This window comes from Quercus lobata, chromosome 6, assembly GCF_001633185.2.
Source record: "Quercus lobata isolate SW786 chromosome 6, ValleyOak3.0 Primary Assembly, whole genome shotgun sequence".
Classification (NCBI taxonomy): Eukaryota; Viridiplantae; Streptophyta; class Magnoliopsida; order Fagales; family Fagaceae; genus Quercus; species Quercus lobata.
Genome location: NC_044909.1, coordinates 9,699,581 through 9,716,955, shown reverse-complemented (window position 1 = coordinate 9,716,955; position 17,375 = coordinate 9,699,581). Strand labels below are relative to the sequence as shown.

The 17,375-nt window shown below is 34.8% G+C and overlaps 2 protein-coding genes across 2 annotated transcripts; both read right to left on the bottom strand.

The window, feature by feature from the left end:
* Positions 1-432: 432 nt before the first annotated feature.
* On the bottom strand, positions 433-1,231 carry LOC115950618 (phylloplanin-like). The gene is made up of 2 exons (XM_031067826.1): positions 1,038-1,231; positions 433-924 (listed from the first exon to the last, which is right to left on the bottom strand). Exons 1-2 carry the CDS (start codon positions 1,186-1,188, stop codon positions 632-634), a joined length of 444 nt encoding a protein of 147 aa, XP_030923686.1. The 5' UTR covers positions 1,189-1,231; the 3' UTR covers positions 433-631.
* Positions 1,232-15,714: 14,483 nt separating this feature from the next.
* Positions 15,715-16,563, bottom strand: LOC115950508 (phylloplanin-like). Its single transcript, XM_031067700.1, has 2 exons — positions 16,376-16,563; positions 15,715-16,262 (listed from the first exon to the last, which is right to left on the bottom strand). Exons 1-2 carry the CDS (start codon positions 16,524-16,526, stop codon positions 15,970-15,972), a joined length of 444 nt encoding a protein of 147 aa, XP_030923560.1. The 5' UTR covers positions 16,527-16,563; the 3' UTR covers positions 15,715-15,969.
* Positions 16,564-17,375: the final 812 nt, after the last annotated feature.

The window sequence follows — 17,375 nt, the reverse complement described above, 5'->3', positions numbered from 1 at the left end:
TAAATTTACTTGATTGTTGTTATAATTATCTTTAAAATGGACAGTAAATAGTAATTATATTGAATCATAATATATCAATGTCAACGGTAACATAAAAAATGTACAAACTCAACCAATTAAAGATGATGGTTTAAAGCAATGAATTAAGATTGAATAATAGAAAAACGTTAGCCACTAACGTTTACTAGGCAGCCAACTCTTAACAAATAGTTAAAAACAATAATAAATATAAAATATTATGATTTTTATAAAAATATTCCAACACTTAACCCCGTAGTTTACCAAATATTCTAAACGCTATAATTCCTTCCGGTTAAAATAAGTTTTAAAATTAAATTTTTACTTCCTTCGTACAATAATACCAAAACGAACACCATCAAAAAGGTTTTCTGCCAATTAGCATAGCCTTGATTATCATATACAAGTCAAACGAAATCAACAACTAAGTCTATCTTCATTTGAAGGACATTAAAGGCTTTATTAATTATATATAGCAACAAGAGTACTCCTTAATTAGGAAAGGAGTTTACGGATTGGATGACAATCTTCATAACATTATTAAAGAGTTGGAAAGGAAAATACTATATCATTGGTTCAATTGACCTTATTCATGTAAATCCTCTTCTATTCCTCAAGTTGAGGAACTGTAACGGAACCCAACTGGCCCAAACGTGAGAACAATACGGAGCCCCAAAACACTGCTTCTAATGAACTGTATGCGCGATTCCAAGACTCCCACAGGAGGAAGCGTGGAGTTGCAAGTGGAGAGGGGTGTTGTAACCACTAGATTGCAAAGATTCAAGAGTACTGTTGGTGAGAGAAAAAGTTGAGTAGAATCCAAGGAAAATGAAAATACTCCACTGGCATTGGTTGTTGCACTAGCAACCACATTTCTAGCTCCACACCGCAGTTGTACTTGAGCATCTAGAAGTAAACATAACAAAACAATGGTGAGATTGAAGTACCTTATTAGCTGAGACTAATGTGTGTAGTCATGGTGCATTGGACTAACAGTAACAAATTCAGAGCAAACTTACTTGGGAAAGGCGGGGTGGCAGTAACATTCGCACCTAAACTGCAAGGCACAAAAGACGGCTGGACCTCAACCACAACATTAGTGCCTTTAGCTATTGGAAGTGCCAATGCAGCAACCATTATGGTAACAAAGAGAACTAACTTCAAGGCCATTTCTCAATCACAGTGTATTGCTCTATCGATAGTCGAAACTGGCTTGCAGTAGAAATGCCGGCCATTTAACCATTTTATAGGATAAGTGTGGCCAAGTTGTAGCCGATTTTTCTGACATAAATCACGAAGCTAGAGCTCTCTGTGCTAGTCAAGAGAGATAATAACTCTCATGTTGTATGACATGAAGTTCACCTTCACCATGGATTCAAACTTTGTGGGGTTACACCTACTAGCAGGCAGCTTGATATAGTTTGAGGCTTAGTGCAATAAATTTAAGCGGAATTTCTTTCTTTCTTTCATATTTAAATTGGTAGCATGTTCATCAGTTCATGTTCATGTTATGCACAAATTAATTACAAATTACACATACATATATATATATTATCACAACCTTCATAATAATAGTGAGTCACTTGAAATTCTATATTAACTAATATAACAAATATATTTATATATTGAGCCATTTAATGCAATTAAAGACAAAATGTTATGTGGAAGTTTGTTAATATTATTTTATTATCTTTACTTATATATAATAAGTGAATAAAAAAAAAAATTTATGAATTTTTTGTTGACGTGTGAGAATTTCATTAAAATCTTATGTTATATTTTTTATGTTGAGTAAAAATTTATCAAAAAATCCTATTTGAGATTCAAAGAACAAATTTATCTCTATTTCATAAGTTTTTATATTAAAATTGATATTTTCTTGTAAACATTTATAATTAAAAATAGTTTCAAATAAAAAGGAACTATCTAGAATATAAAATATTTGACTGCAAGAGCCATAACCTTGGGATCCACCCCATTGAACAGGTTGAATAAGTACGTTAATATCTCAATAAAATCAACTAAATATATTTGCCCTCGTATATCGGGGGCTTTACATTGTATTACCCACTAATTTATTTAAATGTAAAAATACGAAAATCATTTAAGACTCTTAAATTACATTAATTTAGTCAAAGGTTTTTTTTTTTCTTTGATCAATATTGCATATGCTCACGCAACACAAACTCATTCAATCCAATCTACACAATCTGAGAATTTCATAATTTATGTGAAATTTTTTGGGGAGATAATAAGTTTAGGGTTAAGTATAATCCTATATGTTATATTAAGGTTTCAATTAGAGTATTCTCAAAGTCTTCTCTCCCCAACTAGTGATATTAAAACAAATTAATGATGGTGCAAGGCAATATGGCACGATTATTAAAGTGCCTTTCATAGTTGGAGTAGGAACTATCTAGAATATAAAATATTTGACTACAAGAGCCATAACCTTGGGATCCACCCCATTGAACGGGTTGAAGAAGTACGTTAATATCTCAATAAAATCAACTAATTATATTTGCCCTCGTATATCGGGGGCTTTACATTGTATTACCCACTAATTTATTTAAATGTAAAAATAAGAAAATAATAACAACAAAGCAGTATATACATCGATATAAAACATGTTGACAACAATTTAGGATCAAAGATTTGAATCTAATCTAGAGACCAAGTGATGCCATGGCCTTCCCAACCCCTAAGATTTTTTTTTTTTTTTTTTTTTTTGAATATTATAGTAAAAGTATGTATCCTATACTTTGGAGACTTGTAAGTAACTTCCTCTCAAAAGTTAAATTGGTCCAAAGAAGCCCAAAAAATATAAATAGCCAACTTGCCCATATGTAGTGTTTCTATATTGAAGGTATCAACTCATCTAGGTCCACCAATGCCTCAAGGACCTCAACACTACCATAAATATGGGTTAGAAAAAAGCTCTGACTGTCGTTCCTATAAGCATGCCCTCTCTTTGTGGAATTAATTTTATGAAAAGGAAGATTTCAAATTAATCATTATCAAAAAAAAAAAAAAATCTTGAATACAAAAGGCTTAAATTTTTGAGTTTGAAAATATGCCATTTTTTTGTTTTAGTTAATTTACCAATTTCAACTATTAGAATAAGAATTTGGAAAAATTAAGAAAGTGAAGGCTAATTATGTTTGTATGTTTTGGTGTTGATGCAATGAAAAGAAGGAGGAATAGATTATAATATAAAAATGATCTCTTTCTCTTTTTGTAGTTCTGGTGAGTAAAACATAATGTTGCGAGTTTTGATAGAGTCAAAATGAAAATACTATTCTTGAATCAATTTTTTTGGTTTTTGGATTTTATCAAATTTATATCGGACATTTCCAACAGTTGCTATTTATGTTATCATATCATAATGAGATGAATGAAAAGAAAATTTATAGAAAATGTGATTGAACAATTATATCAATATTAAAATATTAGAAACAATGAAAAAAAAACTACCAAAACAATTAAAATGTTAAAGAAATGGAGTTTATGACATATAAATGGGACAAAAAAGAGTATTGAAAAATGGGAAAAGTTTAGTTCCAAACTTGATTGGAGTTACCTTTTTCAACTTATTATGTGATAATTTATAAGACTATCTATGTGTATTACTTAAACAAGCCACGTAATATATTAAAAGAGCATATGACAAAAACTACACATGAATGGTCTCTTTAACCGTCATATAATAAGTTAGAGCAAAATAGCTCCAAATTAATATGTTTGGAGCCAAACATTTTCCATGAAAAATTAATATTAAAAATAAGATGGAAGAGAAAGAACTGTTGGAAGAATATTGCTTGGGTCCAAAAGAAAAGGGGGAGAATAAGAGTGAAAAGGAGGAGAGGAAGAGTTGTACAAAATGTAATTGGAAGAATATAACAAGTCATGAATGAAAGAATTGAAGAAGGCCTTGAGGGAATGGATTTGAAAAATCAAATATAACAAAAAAAAAGTTGCTAGTGGATTAGAGGAGATTCCTTCAGAACGGTTCGTTTGAAAAAATTTAGTGATCCTTTTTTCTTTCTTTTTTTAATCTTCGACTCCCTGAAAAAATTCTCGTTCTGTTCTGCCCTTAATTGCCTTTTTGGGGCAATATTGGAGCTCTAACTCTATTTGAGGCTCATTGCTAGATGTACCCAGATCAAATTAATTGGTTTCTTACGTGGTCATTGATAACTCCACCACTTCCAAAAGTCGTAAAACTTGTTTTTTCAACTCTTTTCTGTGATCTCATGCTCTAGCCACATGAAGTTGCTTCTTGTTGCGGACATTCGTTGTGGAATATGCACGCAGATAGTCACAGATTTGCATTGGCTAAGTGATAGGCCACAAACTGAATGACCCCCTGTGATAGAAATTAATTAATTAATTAGCCAAGTTATTAATTAATCAATTTATCATGCAAAAATGTGGTAGCACAAACAAATCACCAATAAACTAATTATGCAGCGGAAAATAAATAACACGGTGATTTGTTTACAAATGGGGAAAACCTAACAATAAAAACCCCACCGGGTAATTTTCAGGTTACTACTCCCGAAACTCTACTATTATCACAACAAGCGGTTACAAGTAAAGGAATCCCAAGTACCTCACCAACCTACAGTTGAACCCTTACCCAATACCCAATTGGACTTGTTCTGTAGTGACAGTTCGCCTTTCAGATGCACGACTCCCAAGTATGTGACTAACCAATCTGGTGCGCGGATCCCAGTACGTAACTTACTCCTTTGCACGAATCCCAGTACATGACTAACTCCACAGCAACCCTTTGATTGTTGTAGTTGATTTGCAGCAGCTTCACATGGAAACACCAATAAGATCTTCAATGTTGGTGCAAGAGATTTTGCTTGGTTACAGAACCCAAAGGCATACAAGAAACGTAGCAAGAACTCTTTCTTCTGTAGGAGGAGTTAGGGTTTGAAAAAGAAAACCTTATGAAGCTCTCTAGGATTTTTTTCTTTTTCTTTTTCCCACCTCCTTTAAATAGGGGCTTAATGGGCTCTCCTATTCCAAATAGGTTTATACAAACCTTGAGTTTTCCTAGTCCAATAAGTATTATACAAACCCATAAACAAATAGCCTTTCAGAATAAAAACATTGCTGGCTATTATCTGAAAACCCGTAAGCTCGATCGATCGAGGTATCTGTCAAGCTTTAATGAATCTCGACAGATCGAGATTCTATCGAGCAGGTATCGAGATCTGCAGATTTGCACTTTTCTTGAGTAGTCCTTGAGTAGTCTTTATGTCTTCAATTTAACTACTTGTAATGACTATCTTGAACCTACTTAGATTTACCAAAATACATGTAAAGTGCGTTTTGTCAAAGGATATGCCAATTGCATAACAATATGTCCCCAACAATCTCCCCCTTTGGAAATCCGTGAACCACAAGAGTACATTGAATGTCCTAGAATACATTCTACTCAAGATTACAGAATAAATAAGCCTAGTGTAAAAGATCTAAACCTTGGAAGTTGCTGCAAGAAGAAGGTTCGGAATCTTGACTTGGCTTTAACTTGTCTTCCCTAAAAGGCACTAAACAGAACACATCAAGGTACCATGTGGAAAATAATGACAAGTTAAATAAACAAGAAACGTGTGTATAGTGAGAGAAAAGAAACAACACATGTGAGATAAAGAGTGAAACACATACATCATCATCAAATATAAAATCAACACATGATGTTCGTAAATGGTTAGACAACCAAAAGATACACAACACAAAAAATATATCAATATCAATGTGTATCAAACAAACTCTCCCCCTAAGTTAGTTACATCAAAAACATTCTTCCCTTTAACATGAAGTTCTCCCCCTAAATTTATTACTCCCCCTGAGGAAAGACATTCAGTTCTCAAATTTCTCCCCCTTTTTGACACGATTGTCAAAGGGCATAAAAAGCCAAAGGACGTGACGGAGACAAACAGAAAACTGACAGAGAGGGAACGAGGAGAACAAGGAACCATAGACCTACAAGAAAAAGAAAAACAAGATGCTATGGACACAAAGGAAAAAAAAATGCAAAACAAAGAAAAATGAAATGCATGCAAGGGAATCTCAATCGATCGAGAGGTGGCGAGACAGGTGTCGAGCATAATAGATGTCGACAGATGCAACTGTCAAGGATCTGTGGAGGGACAAATCAACAAAAGGCTAAAAGGATCTCGATCGATCCACTAGGTATTGAGAAGCTATCAAGGAGACAGGAGCTTTCTCGATCGATCCACCAGGTGTCAAGAAGCTGTTGAGATTACGATAAGAAAAAGCTTAGAAGCTCGACAGATAGCTAGGTATCAAGGAGCTGTCGAGCCAGCTTTTTTAAAAACAGTTTTTCGAGAAGTGAAAAACACAGACATGAATGCAATCCAACATGCAACTCAACCAATGATCCAATCAACATATTAAGCTCTCAAAATCATCTCTCAATAAAAATTTTAAGCACATTGATCCTCAAAAAGAAACACACACACACGCACTAAACAAGTCTAACCAATTTTATATTTTAAAAACAAGTCAAGACAGTTTAGTGAGCATACATTAACACATGTAAAACCTCGTGATGGCCAAATCACATTGTATTTGCACATATATCAAGAATAACAAAGAATATTGCGTGTTGTGTGTAAAAAATATTGCAAGATTGCATAAGTGTATGCGTGTTATGACGCTTTGAGATATGAGAAAATCTTTAACTCACACACAATCATAACTGCTTAATGGGGACTATCACCTTTGAGGTATATCCTATAACTCCCACATCTCCTAGAATACATGCCTGAAATCATTTTTAAAGCATTTTTGATCTTTTTGCTTTTGATTTTTTCTTTGCATATTTTTCTTTTAAACATATCATGCATGAGCGTATTAGTGAGAGAAAAGAAATACCCAATGATATTTGACATTCCAATTTTGTTATGCCTAAGCACACAAATGTCATTGACACTGCACTTTTGCTATGCCGAAGCATACAGGTGTCATATTATGATTGGCGGGCAACAGTGGTGAGATGGTTATTAATGCCTTTCTGTTAGGATTTTCTAGTCCTTCCCATCAAAAAGAGTGATATGAGTGTTAAGTATATGGGACAACTTAATCGTACTCATCACAAACACGAGTCACAAAGCTCACTTGCTTAGTTGTGCATAGAGATGCTCATCTAAGCTACAAATGATACAAAGTTCAGAAGACTTTGTTTCAATGGCCATCCAAGGTACACAAGTACCAATGTACACAAAACACACAATGTTTTTGTATTTTCAAATTTTTTTTTTTTTAAAAAAAAAAAAGCAAAAATAACTGAAAAATAACCAAACAAAAACATGTTAAACAACCTGAAAGCATGAAAGAAATATGCATATGCATGAAGACATGATAGAAGGGTCAAATGCATGAAAGCATGATTCCAAAAGCAGATAAGAAATCAAGCAAAGAGAGTCCTACTTTAGATAGAAAGAATTAAAGTAGAGGACAAACAGAAAAGACAATTAAGTCTTAGGATCCTTTATCACCCACACAACACGAGTCTTTGGCCGTGAAGATGAAAAGGCATATGTCCTAGTATGACTACTATAGGACATGGAGGAATTAGAATTCCCCTGAAATTGAGTTAAAGAGTTCAAAGCTTTTAATAACTCACCAAGAATAGGTACAGAGCCTTTGGACAGAGGATGAGACCTATTTAACACTCGCCTATGAGGAAACAATTTGAAACAATTAGGACGAGTGTGACCTGAAGCACCACAATGGTGACAAACATGAGTAGTTTTAGACTTACTCGGTTTCCTAGAAGGAGGTCTAACCTTGGTGGTTGACAGAGACCTTAACTTAGGAAAATTTGGCCTAATATGACCAACAATATGACAATGATGACAAGTGGGGAAAAATTCAGAATTTTTATTCTTCTTAGGAGGAGTTTTAGACATAGGTTTAGAAACTTCCACGTTAACATCAGAATTTTTACCTTTGTCTATCCTAGCAATATTAGTCTTCAACTCTTCATTATTCCTTTTAAATGGAGGAATATAAAAATCCTTTTCTTTTGAGTTAGGCTCAACAAGAAGTTTGGCACTAGTTAATTTTTCAACTTCAATTTTCGATTCAACTAGTTGCTCTTCCAAACTTTTAATTTTGTCCACTTGAGATGAAATTTGATTTTTAAAATTCTCATTCAAATTTTTGGATTCATCCAATTTTGCAATCAAATCATCTTTTTCAAGCTTGACCTTTTTAAATTTAGCTTTTAATTTTGCAGAATATTCAACCGATTTCATACAAAATTATAAAGATTGCAATAGGCATCTTGAATATCATCATCATCATTCAACATAAGATCATGCAAATCAAAACAATCAAGAGTTTCCATGACAACAGGGGTCAATGGATCACACAGCAAAGATTAACCCTAATCAAAGTGTGCCCGCTCTGATACCACTTGATAGGCCACAAACTGAATGACCCCTTATGACAGAAATTAATTAATTAATTAGCCAAGTTATTAATTAATCAATTTATCATGCAAAAATGTGGTAGTACAAACAAATCACCGATAAACTAATTATGCAGTGGAAAATAAATAACTCGGTGATTTGTTTACGAATGGGGAAAACCTAACGGCAAAAACCCCACCGGGTGATTTTCAGGTCACCACTCCCGAAACTCCACTATTATCACAACAAGCGGTTACAAGTAAAGGAATCCCAAGTACCTTACCAACCTACAGTTGAACCGTTACCCTAATACCCAATTGGACTTGTTCTGTAGTGACAGTTCCCCTTTCAGATGCATGACTCCCAAGTACGTGACTAACCAATTTGATACGCAGATCCCAGTACGCGACTTACTCCTTTACACGAATCCCAGTACGTGACTAACTCCACAGCAACCCTTTGATTGTTGTAGTTGATATGCAGCAGTTTGAAATGGAAACACCAATAAGATCTTCAATGTTGGTGCAAGAGATTTTGCTTGGTTACAGAACCCAAAGGCGTACAAGAAACACAGCAAGAACTCTTTCTTCTGTAGGAGAAGGTTAGGGTTTCAAAAAGAAAACCTTATGAAGCTCTCTAGGTTTTTGTTTTTCTTTTTCCCACCTCCTTTAAATAGGGGCTTAATGGGCTCTCCTATTCCAAATAGGTTCATACAAACCTTGAGTTTTCCTAGTCCAATAAGGATTATACAAACCCATAAACAAATAGCCTTTCAGAATAAAAACATTGCTGGCTATTATCTGAAAACCTATAAGCTCGATCGATCGAGGTGTCTGTCGAGCTTTAATGAATCTCGACAGATCGAGATTCTATCGAGCAAGTATTGAGACCTGCAGATTTGCACTTTTCTTGAGCAGTTCTTGAGTTGTCTTCATGTCTTCAATTTAACCACTTGTAGTGATCATCTTGAACCTACTTAGATTTACCAAAATACAAGTAAAGTGCGTTTTGTCAAAAGATATGCCAATTACATAAAAATAAGTCCCCAACACTAAGAAATACTACTGCATGAAGAGATCAATGCTAGTGTGGACATGTTCATTTTGAATTTGTCGAACTTAAAAAAATATATATAAAAAGTAACTCACAGTGTAAATAAGTAAAACCGCTTATATGCTGTTATGGCCTTACGGAATAGGCAAGGAGCAGTATTTAACAAGTAAACCAGATATAATCCGAGGAAACACTTGTAATCTTGATAAGTTAAGAGAATGAGAAATGCTAACGAATTCCCTTAGAGCATTGGTTAATAATCCATTTAAAGAAAGTTTTTATGGGGAAAAAAAGAACAATTAATATTTTGAGAACTTTTTTCATTTCCCACAAAAGTGGTGTCAAAACTTTCCTAAAATAGATTATTAACCAACGCACTAGGGGCACTCGTTCGCATGACCCTGAGAGTATTATTTAATATTTAACAAAGTAAACACATTTATAATTTTTACACTAATTCCCAATCCATCTTTATATGTACATCTTTTATTACGGTCCATATACAAACATATTCAATTTCACACTTAATCTCACAACATATATAATAATGAATATTTCATTACCCAAACCAATTTATTTTTCACTTTGTTGAATTACATACATAATTCTTTATAACTTTGGACCCCAGCAAAAGAATTACAGCTAGAAGTGACTTTGAGCATTGATACTTTAAAATTTTTAGCCACATATGAATCCAGATTGCGATCATTTAAGCAAACTTTGAGCATTTTTTTTTCTTTGATCAATATTGCATATGCTGACACAACACAAACTCATTCAATCCAATCCACACAATCTGAGACTTTCATAATTTATGTGAAATTTTTTGGGGAGATAATAATTTTTCGGTTAAGTAGTATCCTATATGTTACATTAAGGTTTCAACTAGACTATTCTCAAAGTCTTCTCCCCCCAACTAGTGATATTAGAACAAATTAATGATATGGCAAGATTATTGAAGTGCCATTCATAGTTGGAGTAGGAACAAGATACGTGTTCTTAGAGTCTACACAGTATTTATCACACAAGGCATGCCCACAAAAGCCCATCCAAATTATCTTCAAAAAAATACCCAACAAAATTGAAAGTTTAGATTTATGCTAAAACACAAGAGCCTATCCAGACCCCCAAATAAAAAATATGGCTAGATTACTCTTACTCTAACTTAAACTAATTACGGAACAAGAGTAAATAAGTGCAATGAAACGATAACACTACCCTAAGCCATATTCAACAATAAAAAGAAAGCTTAAAGAGTAGGGAAGAGAGATGCAAAAACAAGATAACGCCAAGACGTGTTATCGAAGAGGAAACCGAAGAACTCGATGAAAAACCTCTCCGCAACCTTCCTAGTCGAAATCGATCCATTAGAGAATAAAGTTGAGCACACGAATAACAAAAGACCCTCCAAGCCTAGTCTTCCCCATGTACTTGAGCCCATCAAGCTTCTGCTACCAACGAACTTCTCGGAGTCTTGTCTTCTCTAGCTTTCCGGATCATACAATTCAGCCCGATTGCATTGACCACTAAATTGCTCCCTCTAATACTTCCTAGCAACACCAAAATCTCACTTAACACTCAGAATGGGTGTGGTAAGTGTTTGGGCTAACAACCTCTCAAGGATCTAGAGATGGAGAGGTAGAAGTTGAGGAAAACAATAAGAAAATGTGCAGATAATTGTGGGCACAACAATCTCTAACTCTCAAGTGTATTTGCTAGGGTTTTCTCTCTAAAAATCACTCATTACAATCTGTGGGTAATGTGGGTATTTATAGTGTGGGTAAAGAATTTGGAAAAGCAACTTAACTTTTTGCCGAACAAAATGTTTCTTGGGAACTTTGCGGGATGGCCCTTCTCGCGAAACATTCGTGAATTTGACAGCCTAGCGTGACTGTTCAGCTTCCAGTCATGTGCTTCACACTTGGCCTTTTCACGAGTTGCTTCTTGTGAGCTACTCGCGAACTAGTCGCGAATTGTACTAATTCATCTTTTGAACGTTGATTCTTCACCGATCTCTCACGTTTATCCCTTACAAATAAACCCACCTACATACAGGGAAAATGATTGTAGAAATTACAATCAAATTTGGCACGGAATTAAAGCCAACACAAGTTAGTTGGAAATCACAACTTTACAAAAATAATATTACATATTGTGCTAGATAAAAGAAGAATGATGTAACATAAGGTTCCTAAGGATGTGGACATACGGGTTCCCATAGACGTTTTGTAGGGTTGGCAATTGCCTTCCATGAATGACATACAAAAAGTTCATGGATGACGATAGAGGAAGAAAAAAGTAAGTACTTGTAATTCCTATTTTGCTAGTTTGATGAATTAGAAATTTGGATGAAAACTTGTTACTTATTATTAGTTTGACGCACCTGAGAATTTTAAAAATAAAAAATTAAAAAAATATTTATGGGAATTTTTTTTTTTTTGGAAAACATAGGAAGTTTAGCTCAAACCAATCTCACCTATGGGTTGGTTTGGTCTGGTTATTTTCATGATAATTGATTGGTTGGGATTGGAAATTTTTTAATGGAACGAGGATGGTTTAGATTGAAAATGCCCCAAAATAAACCAACCCCTACCTTTTAGGCCTTAATTTGGCTCGGGCCTTTGAGAATTTCTGGAAGTGCTCGCTCCAGGCCCTGATGAAAATAATTAAATTAGGGGACCATTTCGCTACAACATGATTCCAAATTCAGCCCATAAGCATATATATACTTGTGCCCACATATTTACAAAACCATAAAGATATATAAACTCAACTATTCAATGCCCTATACATATTCCTCTCTTTCAATTTTCCACAAGCCGTTTTCTTTCTCCTCATGTGTCATGCTCTATCTCCAATATTCATACCCCATACCTCCTCAACCTCAAAACCCATATGCCAATCAGTGCAACGCAATGCATGCCAAACAAACTTAAATTAATTCAATTCTATCAAGAACAAAAACAAATCTATACCTCCATCCATGGCAACAATGACCCTAAGACTTATCATTCCTAGCCTCCATGATCTAATTATCTAGAACACCTTGCACCATTTTGTGATGGTAGTAGTTGCAGGACTAGTTGTCCTATATCTTTTATACAAAAGAGAAGTCCCCATTTATTTATTAGACTTTGCTTGCTACAAAACTCCCAACTCTTATAGGCTACCCAAGTCAATGTTCCTAGAGGCTGTCTTTCTTAATAACATGGATCCTGACTGCATTTCTTTCTAGATCAAAATCTTAGAAAAATCAGGGTTCAGTGAGGAAACTTGCATTCCTCCTTCACTTGCTCGAGTACCAATTAGAAAAATCTCTCCCATGAACAGTGTTTCCGACGTACTGTAAGGGCGAGGCCAAGCTTTCCATAGAAGGAAGAATGGCATTACAGCTGGAAAGGGGAGTGTTAACCACTAGATTGCACTTACTCAATAGTATTTGGAGAAGAACTTTTGGGGATTCGGGGGAATTGAAAATATTTTGGCGCTATTGGTTGTTGCACTAGCAGCCACATTTCCAACTCCATATTGCAGTTGTACTAGAGCATCTAGAAGTAGACATAACAAAACAATGGTAGAGTTGAGGCGTGGACCATGTCCCTGTCTTCAGATGAGACACATCATCTATGGGGTTTCCGGTTACGTATGGCAAAAAGTACCAGACCTGTGGGTATCTGGCCCAACTCGACCCTAAGGGGATGGGTTTTACCCGACCCGTAAAACAATAGGGTCGGGTTTGAATTTTTAAAATAAAACCCGAAATAGGTCCAGGTTTTTATGAAACCCGCCCTGAACTCGGACCCGAACCCAACCCTGACCCAATTAAAACTAAAATTACCAAAAAACCATTTATATATATATATATATATATATAAACTTATAAACCCTACCCTCACCCTCACATTTCACTTAGTCGCCCCATCCAATTTCCCTCACTTTCCTCTCCCACTGTAGCTCAATCTCACTCACCCTCAAGCTCTGTCACTGCCAACCATCGCTCGATCTCACCACCGGCCCTCCACCATTCTTTTCTCTCACATTTTCCTTTTCTCCAAACACCACTTATACTTTCTATTTTCAACACATGCATTAAGTTTCTTCTCTATTTTTTCGATTTTTTTTCTTTTTTTAGCGATTATTTGTTCAATTTTTTGCTAATCAGTGACTCCTCCATCGGAAAATTGTGCTTGCTACTCAAATTTGAATATGAGAAAATACGATTTTTTTTTTTTTTGCTTGGGCCACGGTATAGGCTTCAATTCCATCCTTTTCTTTTATATGGCCACGGATTTTGCCCAAATCTAACCTGGCTAGACAAGGCGGGTTTGTGGCCTGAAAAAAAAAATTTAAAAACAAAAAACAAAAAAAAAAAATGATAGGCCACAAACTGAATGACCCCTTGTGATAAAAATTAATTAATTAATTATCCAAGTTATTAATTAATCAATTTATCATGCAAAAACGTGGTAGCACAAACAAATCTCCAATAAACTAATTATGCAATAGAAAAATAAATAATACGGTGATTTGTTTACGAATGGGGAAAACCTAATAGCAAAAACCCCACAGGGTGATTTTCTTGTTACCACTACCGAAACTCCACTATTATCACAACAAGCGGTTACAAGTAAAGGAATCCCAAGTACCTTACCAACCTACAGTTGAACCATTACGCCAATACCCAATTGGACATGTTTTGTAGAGACAGTTCCCCTTTTTGATGCACGACTCCCAAGTACGTGACTAACCAATTGCGCGGATCCCTGTATGCAACTTCAATCACCAACTAAGTAGGTTGTTGGTTGCAAAGTTATTCTGTTCATCTACACGATGAAGATCAAGAAGATGCTTGGTCACAAAACCCTACGATGCACATATACAGTAACTTCTTCAAGAGAAAGAGATGAACTAGGGCAAGAACTTCGTCTCCGGTCACAATTTCCTTATACAGAGTTCGCTTAACGCTTGTGCAACTTGTGAATTGTTTTACGGCCTTTAAAACAGTCCTTTTATATGTCTAGGGTTAGGAGAAAAGAAAGCCCAAAGACATCTTCACGGATCCCAAGAAAATCATATTTGAATTCTGAAATTCTTAAACCTCGACAGATAGGAGGTGTCGAGCACACCAGTTTTTGAACAGCTTTCTTAAGCTCGATAGATGCAGCTATCGAGCTAGCTGTCGAGCTTTAATGAATTTGCACTATCAACTTGTTTTCTTGGACAGACATGAAGGATTCAACACTTGATCTTGAAACATGGTTTCTTGAAGTATTTAAACACATCCTAAATCTACCCAAATACAAGTATAGTGCGTTTTGTCAAAGGATAAGCCAATTACATAAAGTAGTGACATATGTTCCTAACAAGTGAAACACATATGTCCTAACAAAAGGAACTCGTTTATTAAACAAGCAGAGTTCAGGTAACGAGTACAAGCCCGCGAAGCGGGTTCGGGTATAAAGAAACCCAGCCCGAACCCAACCTGTTGGCATTCCCATTTCCGGTGCAGTCGACTAATAAAATTGTGCGTGCCGCCCTCGGGATACAACAACTCAGCCACCTTGCTGATTATCCTTACAAGCCTACACTGCTTGTAGAATAGCTTTTCTTTTACCCAAAAATATAGTATATCGAAGGATATCTTATTTTCATGAGATTCGAATTTTGATTCAGCAAAAATGTAGGTAGTTTTCTTTTTTACATGAAAATGGTGCCCATAAGAAAATTGATTTTCTCATCTAAAATCGGACATGTTGGCTGCATATTCATATTGGCTGAAGAAACATACAATAAAGATCAAGTTTATTTGGGTTTTAAATTTACTTTATTGTTGTTATAATTATCTTTAAAATGGACAGTAAATTGTAATTATATTGAATCATAATATATCAATGCCAACGGTAACATAAAAAGTGTACAAACTCAACCAATTAAAGATGATGGTTTAAAGGAATGAATTAAGATTGAATAATAGAAAAACGTTAGCCACTAACGTTTACTAGGCAGCCAACTCATAACAAATGGTTAAAAATAATAATAGATATAAAATATTATGATTTTTACAAAAATATTCCAACACTTAACCCCGTAGTTTACCAAATATTCTAAATGCTATAATTCTTTCCGGTTAAAATAAGTTTTGAAATTAAACTTTTACTTCCTTCATACAATAATACCAAAACAAACACCATCAAAAAGGCTTTTTGCCAATTAACATAGCCTCGATTATCATATACAAGTCAAACGAAATCCACAACGTAGTCCACATTCATTTGAAGGACATTAAAGGCTTTATTAATTATATATGGCGACAGGAGTACTCCTTAATTAGGAAAGGAGTTTACAGATTGGATGACAATCTTCATAACATTATTAAAGAGTTGGAAAGGAAAATACTATATCATTGGTTCAATTGACCTTATTCATGTAAATACTCTTCTATTCCTCAAGTTGAGGAACTGTAACGGAACCCAACTGGCCCAAAGGTGAGAACAATACGGAGCCCTAAAACACTGCTTCTAATGAACTGTATGCGTGATTCCAAGACTCCCACAGGAGGAAGCGTGGAGTTGCAGGTGGAGAGGGCTGTTGTAACCACTAGATTGCAAAGATTCAAGGGTACTGTTGGTAAGAGAGAAAGTCGTGTAGAATCCAAGGAAAATGAAAATACTCCACTGGCATTGGTTGTTGTACTAGCAACCACATTTCCAGCTCCACACCGCAGTTGTACTTGAGCATCTAGAAGTAAACATAACAAAACAATGGTGAGATTGAAGTACCTTATTAGCCGAGACTAATGTGTGTAGTCATGGTGCATTGGACTAACTGTAACAAATTATGAGCAAACTTACTTGGGAAAGGTGGGGTGGCAGTAACATTCGCACCTAAACTGCAAGGCACAAAAGACGGCTGGACCTCAACCACAACACTAGTGCCTTTAGCTATTGGAAGTGCCAATGCAGCAACCATTACGGTAACAAAGAGAACTAATTTCAAGGCCATTTCTCAATCACAGTGTATTGCTCTATCGATAGTCGAAACTGGCTTGCAGTAGAAATGCCGACCATTCAACCATTTTATAGGATAAGTGTGGCCAAGTTGTAGCCGATTTTTCTGACATAAATCACGAAGCTCGAGCTCTCTGTGCAAGTCATGAGAGATAATAAATCTCATGTTGTGTGAAATGAAGTTCACCTTCACCATGGATTCGAACTTTGTGGGGTTACACCTACTAGCAGGCAGCTTGATATAGTTTGAGGCTTAGTGCAATAAATTTAAGCGGAATTTTTTTCTTTCTTTCATATTTAAATTGGTAGCATGTTCATCAGTTCATGTTCATGTTATGCACAAATTAATTACAAATTAAATATATATATATATATATATATATTATCACAACCTTCATAATAATAGTGAGTCACTTGAAATTCTATATTAACTAATATAACAAATATATTTATATATTGAGCCATTTAATGCAATAAGTGAATAATTATATAATAAATGAATAAAAATATAGATTTTTTATGAATTTTTTGTTGACGTGTGAGAATTTCATTAAAATCTTGTGCTATATTTTTTTTGTTGAGTAAAAATTTATCAAAAAATCCTATTTGAGATTCAAATAACAAATTTGTCTCTATTTCATAAGTTTTTATATTAAAATTGATATTTTCTTGTAAACATTTATAATTAAAAATAGTTTCAAATAAAAACGAACTATCTAGAATATAAAATATTTGATTGCATGAGCCGTAACCTTGGGATCCACCCTATTGAACGGGTTGAAGAAGTATGTTAATATCTCAATAAAATCAACTAATTATATTTGCCCCCGTATATCGAGGGCTT